At 38.2% G+C, this 15,634-nt stretch overlaps 2 protein-coding genes across 4 annotated transcripts in view; both read left to right on the top strand.

The window, feature by feature from the left end:
- The first annotated feature begins 366 nt into the window (after positions 1 to 366).
- Positions 367 to 8,372, top strand: LOC113016228 (nectin-3-like). 2 transcript variants are annotated; one of them, XM_080297496.1, is made up of 7 exons: positions 367 to 436; positions 4,753 to 5,091; positions 5,191 to 5,505; positions 5,666 to 5,765; positions 5,954 to 6,004; positions 7,315 to 7,434; positions 8,147 to 8,372. In XM_080297496.1, the coding sequence occupies exons 1-7, from the start codon at positions 373 to 375 to the stop codon at positions 8,154 to 8,156; spliced, it is 999 nt and encodes a 332-aa protein (XP_080153622.1). In that variant the 5' UTR covers positions 367 to 372; the 3' UTR covers positions 8,157 to 8,372. The 2 variants fall into 2 exon arrangements, with proteins under 2 accessions (XP_080153622.1, XP_026014688.2); XM_026158903.2 differs by lacking the exon at positions 367 to 436 and adding an exon at positions 3,154 to 3,279.
- A 2,247-nt stretch (positions 8,373 to 10,619) lies between these two features.
- The window catches only part of LOC113016473 (OX-2 membrane glycoprotein-like), a 61,748-nt gene continuing 56,733 nt past the window's right edge, over positions 10,620 to 15,634 (top strand). Inside the window, exons 1-3 of one of the 2 annotated variants that reach the window (XM_080297495.1) lie at positions 10,620 to 11,157; positions 12,577 to 12,915; positions 13,015 to 13,621. In XM_080297495.1, coding sequence (XP_080153621.1) covers positions 11,103 to 11,157; positions 12,577 to 12,915; positions 13,015 to 13,334 — 714 coding nt within the window. In that variant the 5' untranslated portion in view covers positions 10,620 to 11,102 and the 3' untranslated portion in view covers positions 13,335 to 13,621. Of the gene's footprint in view, positions 11,158 to 12,576; positions 12,916 to 13,014; positions 13,622 to 15,634 lie in introns of those variants that run through there. The other variant, XM_080297494.1, reaches the window with a different exon arrangement.

Below are 15,634 nucleotides of genomic sequence, written 5' to 3'. Positions count from 1 at the left end.
CAGATTAGTCATGTTTCACAACTTAATCCGAGGTATTTGAAGCGTTTCATCTTACATTTGTCAGTCTGTCTGTGCGAGTATTCTAAACGAAAGTAGAAGTAAGTTGTTGGTCTGTTCCACTGCACACTGAAGAGGGGACAATGAGCTGTAAAATAGCAGAGAGGTTTTACAAAAAGAAAAATGTTTATCAAGTCAGTGACTTATTAGCTATCACATCAAACACCATGAAATGTTGTGTAGCTGTTATTAGGAAGAAGGATGACTTTCACTTTGCTGTTTTTCACTACACTCCCAGTGACATTTTGGACTGGCCGAACGTTCAACGTAAGTTCAAAATTGGGCGTTGTTTGTTAGCTTTTTAAATTTGGTAATATGCAGACAAAATGGCAGCACGCAGTCACAATTGTCCTTTCATTGCTGGCAGTCTTTTCAAAAGGTGAGAGAGACACTGTTTTCTTTATTATTTTTAATGATTTTAAAATGACTTGCTCTCACTTTGCTCTGTGGTAAGTGTCTAAAATGATTTGACAGACGGTTCCAGTGTAACGGGGCGAAAGAGAGAAGAAATCCTCTAAGCTGTATAAAAGGTAGAATTAGGAAAGTGTTACTAAAGAAAGCCATCGGCTTAAATTGAAATTGACCAAACATAATCTTAATAAAACTAGTGCTTTCAGTTTGATTTCCAAATAGCTGATGAGTAACTAATTATTGTGCTTCTAAAAACTGGAGAGCTGCTCTATGCTCCCTCAGAAACTCAGAAATTATGTTCTTAATAGCATTTTTTGTTTTGGGTCCATCTCTCTCTCCCTCTCTCTCTACATATATATTATATACATATATCACACACACACACACACACACACACACACACACACACACACACACACACACACACACACACACACACACACACATATACATATATATATATTCAAAACACAGAAACAAACCCCACCCCAGAGGGATCAATCAATTGTAATTTGTAAATTCTAAACACATTTCAATTACTTTTATTTTCCACAATAATTAGTTAACACAGTAAAATACACCTTTCAACTGAAACTGAAATGTAAGTATGCCCTAAAACTAACCCAATCAAACTACAAACATATATAGAAACAAGAGCACAGGTGTTCTTTCCACTCAATTTAAATAAAGGAGCTACAGTCTAACCGATGCACCCTGGTGGTCACATGTTTTTATGAATCATCAAATTCTTAAAACCATTGCAACAATGGACAAATCAGTCTACTGAAGTAATAGCTATAGCCACCAAAAACACTTTAAACACACATTAAATAAATCTCAAGATTCTCTATTAGTCATGACTGAAACATTACTTTCACCACTACAAGAGCTATGTGGCTCATTGCCTCTCTGAAAGGACTGACAGTGAGCCTGCACTAGGACTCTGGGTCTTCTCTTCGATTTTCACCCTCCTGTCCAGTGGCAGTCCTAGCCCGTTTGGCGCCCTGGGCGAACACTCCCTCTAGCGCCCCCCCCCCCCCCCCCCACACACACACACACACACAAAACATATTAAGGATTGTACATTAACATAAAGCTGTTGTACACACACATAGATATGAGGAGAGAGAGAGTATGCATGCAAACGGATACCAAACAGCCATCATAACTTGTCATACAATGAGAACAGGACAAATCAACAATTGACAATGACTAATTAATATTAAAATCTGTAACATAATGTATTGTTTGGAGTTTAGTCTGTTACTGTTACTATTTTTACCATTTCTTCTTGGAGCAACTGTAACACACATTATTTCCTTAGGGATTAATAAAGTATTCTGATTCTGATTGTTTCAGGATGAGCTGCCATTATCCAATCACACATCTGCTTACCTGTATCTTTTGCTCGTTTCTCCTCCTCTTCTTTTCTCTTTTTTCTAAACTGAGCACCTGATGGCTTTGAACTTTTCTTGTCCATCTTCCATTGGTTTTAATTTTGCACTCCAGTATGAACACCCATCCCTCAACCCAAGGATCACCCCAACATGATCTAACACACCTACACCTTAGTTCACAGATTCACTTTGTCAAGGGTTTATTTCTGGGATTTCACACAACCCAGGATTCAAATCATGAATACATAATGGGCTTGGATTTACAACATTATAAATGAAATGTGCTCTATTTGGAAGCAGCCGCCCCCCCTCCCCTTTCGACGGGTTGTGTGAGACTTTAAATCAGCAAACTGTAAATTATACATTTTAAATTGTTATTGATCCCTTTACCCCGAGTCCTAACGTGTATATTTATTTTCTTACTCTTCTTATATTTACTGTTCGTTTACTTGCACTGCTGTAACTGGAGCCTTGTCGTCACGTCTCTCTATATACTCGACTGTATGTAGCGGAGATGACAATAAAGTTTACTTTGACTTCAGCACCGAGCAGGCGCACCGAGGGCTCTCGCGCTCACTTTTCGTGTATAGAATTTCGAAAAAACATCGGTGCAAATTATAAGTCTGTATCATGATGTCTGGTGTTTTCGTGTTTGTTGGTTTGTTTTTATTTTGCGAGCTGGTTATTAGATGCTGCTCCAGCCGGCTCTCCTCTCTGCAAGCAGCAGGCGCACCTCGCAAACGAAGGGCGCGCTTACTCCCAGCAAATGGGCGATAGAAAACCGATCGGTGGCTCTGCCATTCCCAATATGCGCTGGCATGACGTCGGGGCAGCACCAGTACGAGCATTTTTTATTTTTTTTATTTTTTTTTGCCGCTGCCCGTGATGCCGCCCCCCACCACGATGCCGCCCCGGGCAACCGCCGGGGTCGCCCCTATCTGAAACCGCTACTGCTCCTCTCTTTACTCTTTTGCTGTTCGTGCCAAGACAAAGTACTCCTTTTCGTGGTCTTTCATGTATGTATGTTTGAAGAGTTTCATCTTACATTTGTCAGCCTGGCTGTTCGTTTCAAACGAAAGTGAAAGTAAATTGTTGGTCTGTTCCACTACACACTGAAGAGGGGACAACGAGGAATAAGCGTGATGTCAAATGGCCGAGAGGTTTTACAAAATAGTAAAATGTTTATCAAATCAGTGACTTATTAGATTTCCCAATGAATGCTTTGTATTTTATGTAGCTGTGATTAATGAGAGGGATCATGTTTTGCTTTGTCGTTCTCACTACACACCCTGTGACATGGACTGGCCGAGCTTCTCTTGTGCAGTTTGCAGTTTTGAAATTTAGCGGTAAACCGATAACATGGCAGGACGCGCGATCACGTTTGTCTTTAGTTTGCTGGCGTTTTTTTCAAACGGTGAGTGAGATACACTGTTTCATTTATGAATTTATTTATATTAATTCGATCTGCTGTAGTCAGTTTGCTCTAAAGTGATCTGACGGATGGTTTCTGGGCGATAGACAGAAGAAATCACTCTAACATATATAGAACGAGTATAAATTTAGAGTTAAGAAAGTGTTACTAAAGAAAGTCATCAGCTTAAATTGAAATTGATGAAGCGTGATCTCGACTAACTTTCATTTTCACGGTTGGAACATAAAAGCTGCATTTACATCAAGTCTGACAAAAAAGAAACGCCGGATGTCACTAACAGGTAGACCTACAGCCATAAAACGGTGATATTTAAACGTTTTAAGGGTCTGTTTTAACAGACGCAGCTTTCACAGTAGGCGTTTAGTTGATGAGGGACTGCAGAGAACAATTGGATGCAAGTTAAGCTCTCACACCGGGTCGCAATCAGTCAACCAATTCCGTGTTTAATACCTTAATACTCAATACTCTAATTTTTGGTAATGAGCCAATAACAAGTTAATACGGAGCTGGTGTTGACAATACCGGTACCAACAGTAATAATTAGAATTAGAAAGGCAGGTTAGGTAATGTTATTTGTGTTAATTAAGGGTTTTGTTTGTTTGTTTGTTTGTTTTTTTATTTTCCAATGTAACACGTCTCATTGGGCTGAATGTATTATATTTAAAGTCTGAATATAGTCTATAGGTAATCAGTCTATTAAAATGACAACTATGTTGATCAGTGACTGGTGAACAGTAATTGATCAACATAGTTGTCATTTAGTTGTCACGTAGTAAAACTTCCAGCATTATATTGAAAAGTCTGCAGTGTAGATAAATAATTCAAACTAGTTCGTCACAGCTTGATTTCAGCAGGTATATGATGCAGATAACTATTAATAAATACTCAGATATCATATTAACCATTTCTTCCTCCTTTTTATTGATGAAAAAGCTGATCAAAAGCAGGATCATTGTTGCTAAATGTCAAACACAAAGACGTAATGTCAGAAGAGTTCCTGGGATAAACAACTGTAAGAGGCAACGTGGAGGTGAAAGAGAGTCTCAAGGAGATGCACCTTTTTAATGTCTTTAATTATCATTTGTAATTTGGATGAGTTCGGAATGACAAACATAGTGGATAATTAGAGAGCCAAGTGTTTGTCTTTTGAACACATGTAGATCCTACATAATACTTCTGCACGTCTTTATTAATATTGTGAATTTAATTGATTTGCCAAAAAGAAACATAACACACATCTTACTGGTAGCACTGTTTTTGTTTTTGAAATTCCATATTAGACATCCAATAATATCATTGAAGTACATTATTTTATTCACATATGTGAAACCTGATACATTGTTATTATTTAGTGCCATAAATTAAACTCAGTCTAATCCCTAGCCCGAATTATTGTTTCAGTCTTCCCATCAAGAGCACTCAGTTCATCTTTAACTGATGTTTTTCTCCATGCAGCTCTAACAGCAGTGGTCCAAACACAGCAGACTGTGCTGGCAGCAGTGGGAGAAGATGCTGAAGTCAGCTGTCAGCTCTTGAAGACTAAAGACGTCCTTCAGGTCACATGGCAGAAAATCTCTCCTGATGTGGAGACAAATGTTGCCACCTACAGCAAGCACTATGGTCAGAGAGTGAATGATGGCTTTACAGATAAAGTTGGGTTTATATACACTGGACTACAGAACTGCTCCATAGTCATCAGGAATGTGACATATGAGGATGAAGCCTTCTATCACTGTCTGTTTAACACTTATCCTGAAGGCTCTCTGACAGGGAAACCCTACCTCCAAGTTTATAGTAAGAACTTTTACCTCAAACAAACATACTGGAAATAAATGTGTGAGCAGCTGGTGTGTTTGTAAGAACATGTTGATGATATTTCCTGATCCTTCACAGAGCTGCATGAACCTGTTGTTGATGTCAGAGAGTCAAACTCTACTGAAGAGTGGGTTGTTTCCTGTTCAGCCACTGGTCGACCTGCTCCCACTGTAACACTCAGTGTCTCACAACAAGACCTCAGCTTCTCACAGTACAACACTGTCAGTGTGTCCAACACCAACGCTACATTCACTGTCACCACTACAGCTGTGCTCTCAGGTTCATGTAAACACAGCACACAGGTGGGATGTGCAGCACGAGTGCTCTCTGCTCCTCACAGAGAGGTGATGGTGACGATTCCTGAGGTCCAGCAGACGTCTGATCATGAATATGGTGAGAAACTCTTTCAGTCACAAATTTATAGATCGATTATATCTGGGTTAGTTCGACTGAGACCTAATATCAATGAACTTAGTACTTCTGCATTTCCTTTTTATCCATGATTAATGTATCCGTGTTGTTCAGTGTCACATTTTCCTTGCTTTTCTCTCAGATTCCACCGTGATAATTGTATCAGCTGTAGTACCGGTGTTGGTCCTTGGTTGTGTAATTCTGCTCGTCACTGTTCGTCTTAAAGAAAAAGACAAGCAGAGGTAACTTTCACATGTGGTTTAATATGTGTCTTCTTGTTAATATGATAATATATGGTGTCATTCCTGGATATGTTAATATAATAATGATTTATGACCCTAAGAACCTAACCCACATCTATCCAGTAATATCTGCAGATATTTATAGTACTGACTTTAAACTTTAAACCTTAAATCCCTCTGTCACTCAGGGACCATGAGAAGAGCAAAACACCACAAAAGTCAACCAATAAGATGGACGGGTAAGACTGTTTGATAATTATTCAAATTCTTTTTGTTATTTTTTTCATTAATTCGTGGGAATATCATTTAACCTGCTAGGACCTGGCATCCACATATGTGGACATCACATTTTGGGTTATTTAGACCAAAATACAAAATTTTGCTCTAGGGCCTGATATCCACTTACGAGGACATTATACTGCTACTGTTCTATCAAAATTTTAAATGAATATCCTCATGTGGCTCTCATTTTTCTTAGAAACAAAAATCAGGTAAAAAAAAATCTGGTAATTCTTTGTTTTTACATTCATCGGGCCCCAATATTCATAATATTCATCGGGCCAAATATCAAGGAGAAATTAAAAATGCATGCCGTGTTTTTGAACACCCAGCCACAAACATCTGCTGCACATACACTAGTAGAAGTAGACTAGTATTAGCAGATGTTTTCCAGGTGGTTGCTCCCAAACCTGTCTACATGTTTCAGCATTAATGGTCTCTTCACCGATGTCCACCATGTGCACGAGTCCGCCCCAGATGGTCCCTCTCTTCTGTAACTTTGAGGATGTGGTCCATGATTTCTAAGATGAATTTCAGGTGGTGATCGGTCAGACCACACAACAGTTTTGGACTTTGTGTCAGTCCCACGGTCCCAGAGAGGGTGGTGTCATTCCTGGATCTAGTTTGGTTTTCTGTTCACTGTCACAGTGTCGTCTGTTTTCAGTGTAGCCTGAGAGTCCAAAGATGATGATCACTCAGTGTGTGCAGAGATATCGCCAGATTCTCTGAATCTTTAAATAGAGCAGATGATGGAAACTCTACAATGTTTGGACAAAGATTGTTCCAGAAGTGTTGTTGTTTGTTCACATTCAAATGTGTAAACCTGAGCCATTTCAGAGCACAGAGGCTTTTGCCTGACCACGCTTCCAAAGACTCAGCTACCTCTGGGGCTCTTTTTATATTTTATCATATCATTATATATCATTTCTGTTACCTGTTGCCAGTTTATCTCATTGATTATAACATACTTCACCAGATATTTGTATGCATTGCATAATATCTTCAGTCTTTTTTGTCTCTGTCCCAAATGTTCTGAAATGTGTTCCTGGCATGAAATTCAAATTAGATTTTTTTTTTCATATAATTAAAATTTCTCAGTTTTAATATTTCATTTTTTTGTCTTTGTACCATTTTATTTAAATATACATTTTAAATGTATTTTTAAATTGTTGTATATTGTTTTTACACGACAAACAGAATTCAGATGCTTTAGAAATGTGGTGGCGTTATTGAAAGTAGTAATGATCTCATATTTTGTTTTTATCTAAAGGAACCAAACACCTTTAATCAAGATGGAGAGCGAGGAGATAAGACAACGAACACCAAATAACAACAGCCCAACAAATGATCCCATAAAACCACCATCACGAGCAGCAAGAAAACTTGAGCTGTAAATAAATATTTACTCATATATGCTTAGAAGTATATAATCATGTGTAGATCGAAAGAATGTCTCATCCTAGGAGGTCTGTAACAACTCTGTGTAGCATGAAGAGGGGGGTGCGTTCACTCCTCTACAGAGTGTTCTGGCATAGATCACACACCTCCTAGGAGAGGTCGTATCTTCTCTTGCTGATATATGGTATAGCAAACACATGTATATCTGTTTGAGTGTAAGAGCCTTTTGTGTGACCTAATTATTTGTCATGTCACATTTTTTGTTCTATTTGAAGCACAACTGTATTAAATTGTATTGATTAACAGCAGCAACATGTTGTAACAGTAGAGAGCTGTTGCTCGTTAAAACGAGTGCTGCAGCATTTTTATCAGGATGAGTTTTGGACTTTGGTCGTTGCAAATTTGATTCTTTTAAGTATTTCGCACCTTAAGTGAACACTGTTGTGGACTACATTTTTTATTAGCACTTTTTAATATTTTTGTTATCTTCTTTTGAACACCACACTAAAAAACTGCATTACTGTAACTTTCCATTTTTACATTGACAATGAAGCTGTTGAACCTTGAATTGTGTGTTGACACATATTTGTTTAGTGTAGGTTTTTATTGTAATGGTTGAAGCACTTTTAACATTTTAATTTCAAAATCATTGATTATGATAAATGATCACACAGCAATCTTAATGTTTGGGTTTCTTTTTCTAGGTTTGGATGAAAAATCTGGATCCATCACTAGAGAGTTTAGTATGTTTGCTTTCACATATTTATAAATTCCTGTTCAGTCTGTTTTACCTTTATAGTGCTTGACTTTATTACATCTTTCTCAGTCTTTTTCTTAAGATATTCATAATCGCATCTGTGGTTGTGGCCTGTGTTACTGCACGTAACTGTTTAATGTCCTAAATAAATAAATAAATAATGCAAATTTTCTGACTTGTCTCTGTTGTGCTTTTTATCCTTCTGTTGTTGGGTCCAATCCAGTGTACCACAAACTCAGATACTTTGCTCACTTTCAGTCCTTTTACTGCACTCTGAGTACTTTAACCACGCAGTTATAATTCAATAATTGTGAGTGAGATCAGACAAGAAGCAGCATGAGACGTCTTTGCACAGCTATTTATTAACTTTGGTAAATAATAGATGCCATATTCACAAATGTGAAAAAAGTGTGTGATGCGGATTTTCACCTGCTATTTCATTAAAAATGGCCACGAGATGGCGCTTTACATTCAAGATTATAACCGCTTGTCTCGTTAATTTAAAACATAGAACTGTAACATTTTATTGTGATTACCAGATAGAGTTAGGGACGCGGGTTCTGTAATATGAGTTATATTGGGAAGACGCTGACCATTTAAGGTGGTGACCTGCAAGGAGTGGGGTGTAAGTGTCACAGAAATGGCTTATGTATAAAGAAGTTTAATAGATGGTTCCAGCAGTTAAAATGTTCTTGCTTGTACGTTTCTGTGGCCAATATTGTAAGGGTGTGTTTATCTTGTCAGAAAGAACAAGTTTTGTTACACCGCTATTATCGCGAGGTTTGGGCGTGATAGTATAGGCTGTGAGCCCACGTTTAATAATCACGCTAAGGAGTCCAGCGAGCTATCTGCAAAGGCCTGGTTAGTCTACCAGCGGTACAAGGTATTTGTCATTTGCCATAAATGTATTGTGATATTGTAAAAATTTGTAATGTATGGTGTTCTAATTATTTTATGTTTTAATTTAGAATGCACAAGACTGTAAAGTTATTCTTCTAGGACCTCCGAAGTGGCAGGCGGCCACGAGGTAATTTTCGTTGTTAAAGCACAAGTGTTAATTTTGATAGACTGAAGCGCTTAAAGTCTTTGTGTTTTATGTTTGTAGTTTTCACGGCGTTCAATAAATGCAGCGAAGCGCCCGTCTTGAAGAAGCCGTGCCTGTGTTGTCATTTCGGAGTTACATGGGGAAATGCTTGTGTGTTAACTTTGAGTTCGAGAGCCAGGGAAGCATCCATGAAACTCTGCTCCACCCCGGAGTCAATCAGTGCCTGAAGGGAGTGGGAGGCAGAGTGGACAGTCACTTTAGCAGCTAGCATGAAACGTGGAGGAGAATGTGAAAAGGAGACCTTTCCCAGAGAGGGACAGAGAGAAAGAGCCAGGAGCAGGGATATTATGATCAGCGCCTTGCTGATCCTGCAGGTCGTGACACAGAGATTATTTCCCGTTCTTGACTAATAAATTATGTTTTAGAACTTGAGTGGTTCCCATCTATTACCAAGTAAAAGTATTTATTGGCACCTTATTTGAATTTTTCAGGATGACAAATTTTTAATGTTTTGCTTGTTTACTGGCGGTCTTTTCAAAGGGTAATTTTCATTCCATTACAAAGTTATGCTGTTGAATCATTATGATCGCTTTCAAGACCAATATTATAATTTGGAATCCAAAATGCCTCGTCAGTTTTAGTTGATTTATGGGAAATCTTTGAAAATTCAGAATTCGTAAATATGCATTAAATAATGCACAAGATTCTCTATTAGTCATGACTGAAACATTACTTTCACCACTACAAGAGCTATGTGGCTCATTGCCTCTCTGAAAGGACTGACAGTGAGCCTCTGTCTCTGCAGTCTGGGTCTTCTCTGGGATTTTCTCTCTCTTCTCTTTAGTCTTTGCAGTTCGTGCCAAGAAAAAGTACTCCTTTTCGTGGTCTTTCATGTATTAAATACTCCTTACATGTCTTGATACTTCACAAAGCTGTTTTACTAACTAACTAATCGAGCTTTGCACCACTTCATAATGTCCGTAACTCTGATAAATAATAGCTTCTACTTCTGTTTCATGGGCAAATCTTAGTATCATACTGTTAAAAACAATTAATTAGATATAATGTTTTGATATTTTGTAACATGGAGTGTAAGATGTGAAGTGTGTGATGTTCTTTCTTCTTGTGTTGAAGTCAGTGACCCCATAAGTGCAGATTAAATATGAACACTGCAAATTTGAGCAGCAGTGAGATTCAGTCAGTCCTGCTTATGTGGAAAGAGCTCATGTTTTGTTTACAGTTTCATAGACTGCAAGTGCTCGTCTAAATACATTAGATATGTTTCACAACTTAATCTGAGGTGTTTGAAGAGTTTCATCTTACATTTGTCAGTCTGGCTGTGCGTTTAAAACGAAGGTGAAAGTAAGTTGTTGGTCTGTTCCACTACACACTGAAGAGGGGACAACGAGGAATAAGCGTGATGTCAAACGGCCGAGAGATTTTACAAAATAGTAATTTTGTAGCTGTGATTAATGAGAGGGATCATGTTTTGCTTTGTCGTTCTCACTACACACCCTGTGACATGGACTGGTCGAGCTTCTCTTGTGCAGTTTGAAGTTTTGAAATTTAGCGGTGTAGGAAGTATGTAAGTCACAGGAGGGTGATGTGGGGTGAAATGAGCGGTGGAAGGGAACTTACATTTGAAAAAGTGGTTAATAAGTTAAGTCATGGTGAAGGGAAAGTGGTGGTTTTTCGTTTTTTGAGAAGTACTGGTCTCATCAAGAGGATCTGAGGATTCAGGAGTGACGGACGGTTACCAGACAGGAGATGGCGGTAATGCAACAGTTTTGGATGCAAGCTGCCGTTAAACTTGACTGAAGAAGAAGAAGAAGAAGAAATTTAGCGATAAACAGACAACATGGCAGGACGCGCAATCACGTTTGTCTCTAGTTTGCTGGCGTTTTTTCCAAACGGTGAGTGAGATACACTGTTTCATTTCTGAATTTATTTATATGAATTTGGGCGATAGACAGAAGAAATCACAACATATATTGAACGAGTATAAATTTAGAGTTAAGAAAGTGTTACTAAAGAAAGTCATCAGCTTAAATTGAAATTGATGAAGCGTGATCTCGACTAACTTTCATTTTCACGGTTGGAACATAAAAGCTGCATTTACATCAAGTCTGACAAAAAAGAAACGCCGGATGTCACTAACAGGTAGACCTACAGCCATAAAACGGTGATATTTAAACGTTTTAAGGGTCTGTTTTAACAGACGCAGCTTTCACAGTAGGCGTTTAGTTGATGAGGGACTGCAGAGAACAATTGGATGCAAGTTAAGCTCTCACACCGGGTCGCAATCAGTCAACCAATTCCGTGTTTAATACCTTAATACTCAATACTCTAATTTTTGGTAATGAGCCAATAACAAGTTAATACGGAGCTGGTGTTGACAATACCGGTACCAACAGTAATAATTAGAATTAGAAAGGCAGGTTAGGTAATGTTATTTGTGTTAATTAAGGGTTTTGTTTGTTTGTTTGTTTTTTTTATTTTCCAATGTAACACGTCTCATTGGGCTGAATGTATTATATTTAAAGTCTGAATATAGTCTATAGGTAATCAGTCTATTAAAATGACAACTATGTTGATCAGTGACTGGTGAACAGTAATTGATCAACATAGTTGTCATTTAGTTGTCACGTAGTAAAACTTCCAGCATTATATTGAAAAGTCTGCAGTGTAGATAAATAATTCAAACTATTTCGTCACAGCTTGATTTCAGCAGGTATATGATGCAGATAACTATTAATAAATACTCAGATATCATATTAACCATTTCTTCCTCCTTTTTATTGATGAAAAAGCTGATCAAAAGCAGGATCATTGTTGCTAAATGTCAAACACAAAGACGTAATGTCAGAAGAGTTCCTGGGATAAACAACTGTAAGAGGCAACGTGGAGGTGAAAGAGAGTCTCAAGGAGATGCACCTTTTTAATGTCTTTAATTATCATTTGTAATTTGGATGAGTTCGGAATGACAAACATAGTGGATAATTAGAGAGCCAAGTGTTTGTCTTTTGAACACATGTAGATCCTACATAATACTTCTGCACGTCTTTATTAATATTGTGAATTTAATTGATTTGCCAAAAAGAAACATAACACACATCTTACTGGTAGCACTGTTTTTGTTTTTGAAATTCCATATTAGACATCCAATAATATCATTGAAGTACATTATTTTATTCACATATGTGAAACCTGATACATTGTTATTATTTAGTGCCATAAATTAAACTCAGTCTAATCCCTAGCCCGAATTATTGTTTCAGTCTTCCCATCAAGAGCACTCAGTTCATCTTTAACTGATGTTTTTCTCCATGCAGCTCTAACAGCAGTGGTCCAAACACAGCAGACTGTGCTGGCAGCAGTGGGAGAAGATGCTGAAGTCAGCTGTCAGCTCTTGAAGACTAAAGACGTCCTTCAGGTCACATGGCAGAAAATCTCTCCTGATGTGGAGACAAATGTTGCCACCTACAGCAAGTACTTTGGTCAGAGAGTGAATGATGGCTTTACAGATAAAGTTGGGTTTATATACACTGGACTACAGAACTGCTCCATAGTCATCAGGAATGTGACATATGAGGATGAAGCCTTCTATCACTGTCTGTTTAACACTTATCCTGAAGGCTCTCTGACAGGGAAACCCTACCTCCAAGTTTATAGTAAGAACTTTTACCTCAAACAAACATAGTTGATATAAATGTGTGAGCAGCTGGTGTGTTTGTAAGAACATGTTGATGATATCTCCTGATCCTTCACAGAGCTGCATGAACCTGTCCTTGATGTCAGAGAGTCAAACTCTACTGAAGAGTGGGTTGTTTCCTGTTCAGCCACTGGTCGACCTGCTCCCACTGTAACACTCAGTGTCTCACAACAAGACCTCAGCTTCTCACAGTACAACACTGTCAGTGTGTCCAACACCAACGCTACATTCACTGTCACCACCACAGCTGTGCTCTCAGGTTCACGTAAACACAGCACACAGGTGGGATGTGCAGCACGAGTGCTCTCTGCTCCTCACAGAGAGGTGATGGTGACGATTCCTGAAGATGAAGAAGATGATCATGAGAAATTCTTTTAAAATCAATGATTATGATAAATGATCACACAGCAACCTTAATGTTTCTGCATTTTCTTTTTCTAGGTTTGGATGAAAAATCTGGATCCATCACTAGAGAGTTTAGTATGTTTGCTTTCACATATTTATAAATTCCTGTTCAGTCTGTTTTACCTTTATAGTGCTTGACTTTATTACATCTTTCTCAGTCTTTTTCTTAAGATATTCATAATCGCGTCTGTGGTTGTGGCCTGTGTTACTGCACGTAACTGTTTAATGTCCAAAATAAATAAATAAATAATGCAAATTTTCTAACTTGTCTCTGTTGTGCTTTTTATCCTTCTGTTATTAGGTCCAATCCAGTGTACCACAAACTCAGATACTTTGCTCACTTTCAGTCCTTTTACTGCACTCTGAGTACTTTAACCACGCAGTTATAATTCAATAATTGTGAGTGAGATCAGACAAGAAGCAGCATGAGACGTCTTTGCACAGCTATTTATTAACTTTGGTAAATAATAGATGCTATATTCACAAATGTGAAAAAAGTGTGTGATGCGGATTTTCACCTGCTATTTCATTAAAAATGGCCACGAGATGGCGCTTTACATTCAAGATTATAACCGCTTGTCTCGTTAATTTAATTTGACTTGAATCTCTTTCCACTTCTGTCAAACCACCAAACAAAAATATATTTTAGTCCCCTGACTAAAATAGTGAATGATTAAATGAAGCCTTTTCCCCTCCCTGTTGTTTTGTAGAGATTAGTTCAGTCATCACACCTGTAAATTTCTGTCAGAGACAAACTCAGACTGTGCTGAGAGAAGATGTCGAATTCAGCTAGTGCAGTCTAAACACGTCCTTTGAGAGGAATAAACTGTTTCCCCCCTTTTTCTAGGGTGCTCCTTTTCCAGCTTTACATATACAGAGATGAAACTGCAACAGACTTGTGCAGACTGGTGCTTCATTGTGGCGTGAAGCACCAGTTTATGTTGACTTTAACAGTTAAATCGCTTGTCCGGTGTAGTGTAAATCAGAAGTTGACTTATTTCTAACAGTTTGTTTCACATGTATTTCGGAATCTGATCGAGCTGCTATATTTGAACCATTTCTGTGGAAATGGTTGATTCTCCTCAGCAAGGTGAGAATGGATCACAGAAATTATTTCCTTTCTATAATATCTGTGATTTTTTTTATTATTAATTTCTCAAGAGTTTGTATCCTGCTGTTATGTCTGTGCTAACATGTGCACAGCCTTTCTCTCATTATAGAGAAGAAAATTGCCCCTGTTGATATGATAGAGTATCACTACATTTATTAACAAACACAAATGTAACCAAATCAGATAATTATATATGTCCACGGGCCAGACAAACTAATGTTTTGTGCCAGAACAAAACCCTCTTTGGTGGATAAAAGGTTGCCGTCGGGTTTTGGTGTGGATATTTTTTTGGAAAGGAGTTTCCCTGGAATCACCTGCATATTAATTCACCTCCATATTTCTGTGCTTTCGTCTGGAGGTGGTATTGCTTGTTTGATTACATTCATACTCTTCTTACAGCCCACACTGCAAACGCCGCTGCGATATTTTCTGTCTATGTGCCACGGCCTACAATACCTCCCTGAGGCCCGTATAATTGCCAGCCTGCTACGCACATGGTAACTATTGTTACCAGGAGAAGTTATCAACCTGTGAAGTGTAAGTGATTTGTGGCTTAGCTAGCCCTGGCTTTGGACTTTGTATTTTATCCCTTTGGGACACTGAATTATTTTATCCCTCCATTTTTATATGCCCAGCAGAGATTATTTCCCGTTCTTGACTAACAAATTATGTTTTAGAACTTGAGTGGTTCCCATCTGTTAAGTAAAAGTATTTATTGGCACCTTATTTGAATGTGTTATGTTTTGCTTGTTTACTGGCGGTCTTTTCAAAAGGTAATTTTCATTCCATTACAAAGTTATGCTGTTGAATCATTACGATCGCTTTCCAGAACAATATTTTAATTTGGAATCCAAAATGCCTCTTCAGTTTTAGTTGACCTATGGGAAACCTTTGAAAATTCAGAACTTGTAATATTTAATAAACGAATAATAATAATAATAATGGATTGCATTTATATAGCGCTTTACAATTCCACTATTCATTCACTCTCACATTCACACACTGGTGGAGGCAGCTACAGTTGTAGCCACAGCTGCCCTGGGGCAGACTGACAGAAGCGAGGCTGCCTTATCGCGCCATCGGCCCCTCTGGCCATCACCAGTAGGCGGTAGGTATGTTTCTTGCCCAAGGACAACGACAGCTAAAATAGATACACCTTTTT

Source organism: Astatotilapia calliptera, chromosome 23 (genome assembly GCF_964374335.1).
Source record: "Astatotilapia calliptera chromosome 23, fAstCal68.1, whole genome shotgun sequence".
Classification (NCBI taxonomy): Eukaryota; Metazoa; Chordata; class Actinopteri; order Cichliformes; family Cichlidae; genus Astatotilapia; species Astatotilapia calliptera.
This window is presented reverse-complemented; position numbering and strand designations above follow the sequence as displayed.

Bases quoted from the DNA above. Each gene is read 5' to 3' on its own strand.
- LOC113016228 (XM_080297496.1), top strand. From the start codon at position 373: ATGCAGACAAAATGGCAGCACGCAGTCACAATTGTCCTTTCATTGCTG. The intron at 5,506-5,665 runs GTGAGAAACTCT...CTTTTCTCTCAG, and splicing joins GACGTCTGATCATGAATATG to ATTCCACCGTGATAATTGTA. The intron at 6,005-7,314 runs GTAAGACTGTTT...TTTTATCTAAAG, and splicing joins TCAACCAATAAGATGGACGG to GAACCAAACACCTTTAATCA.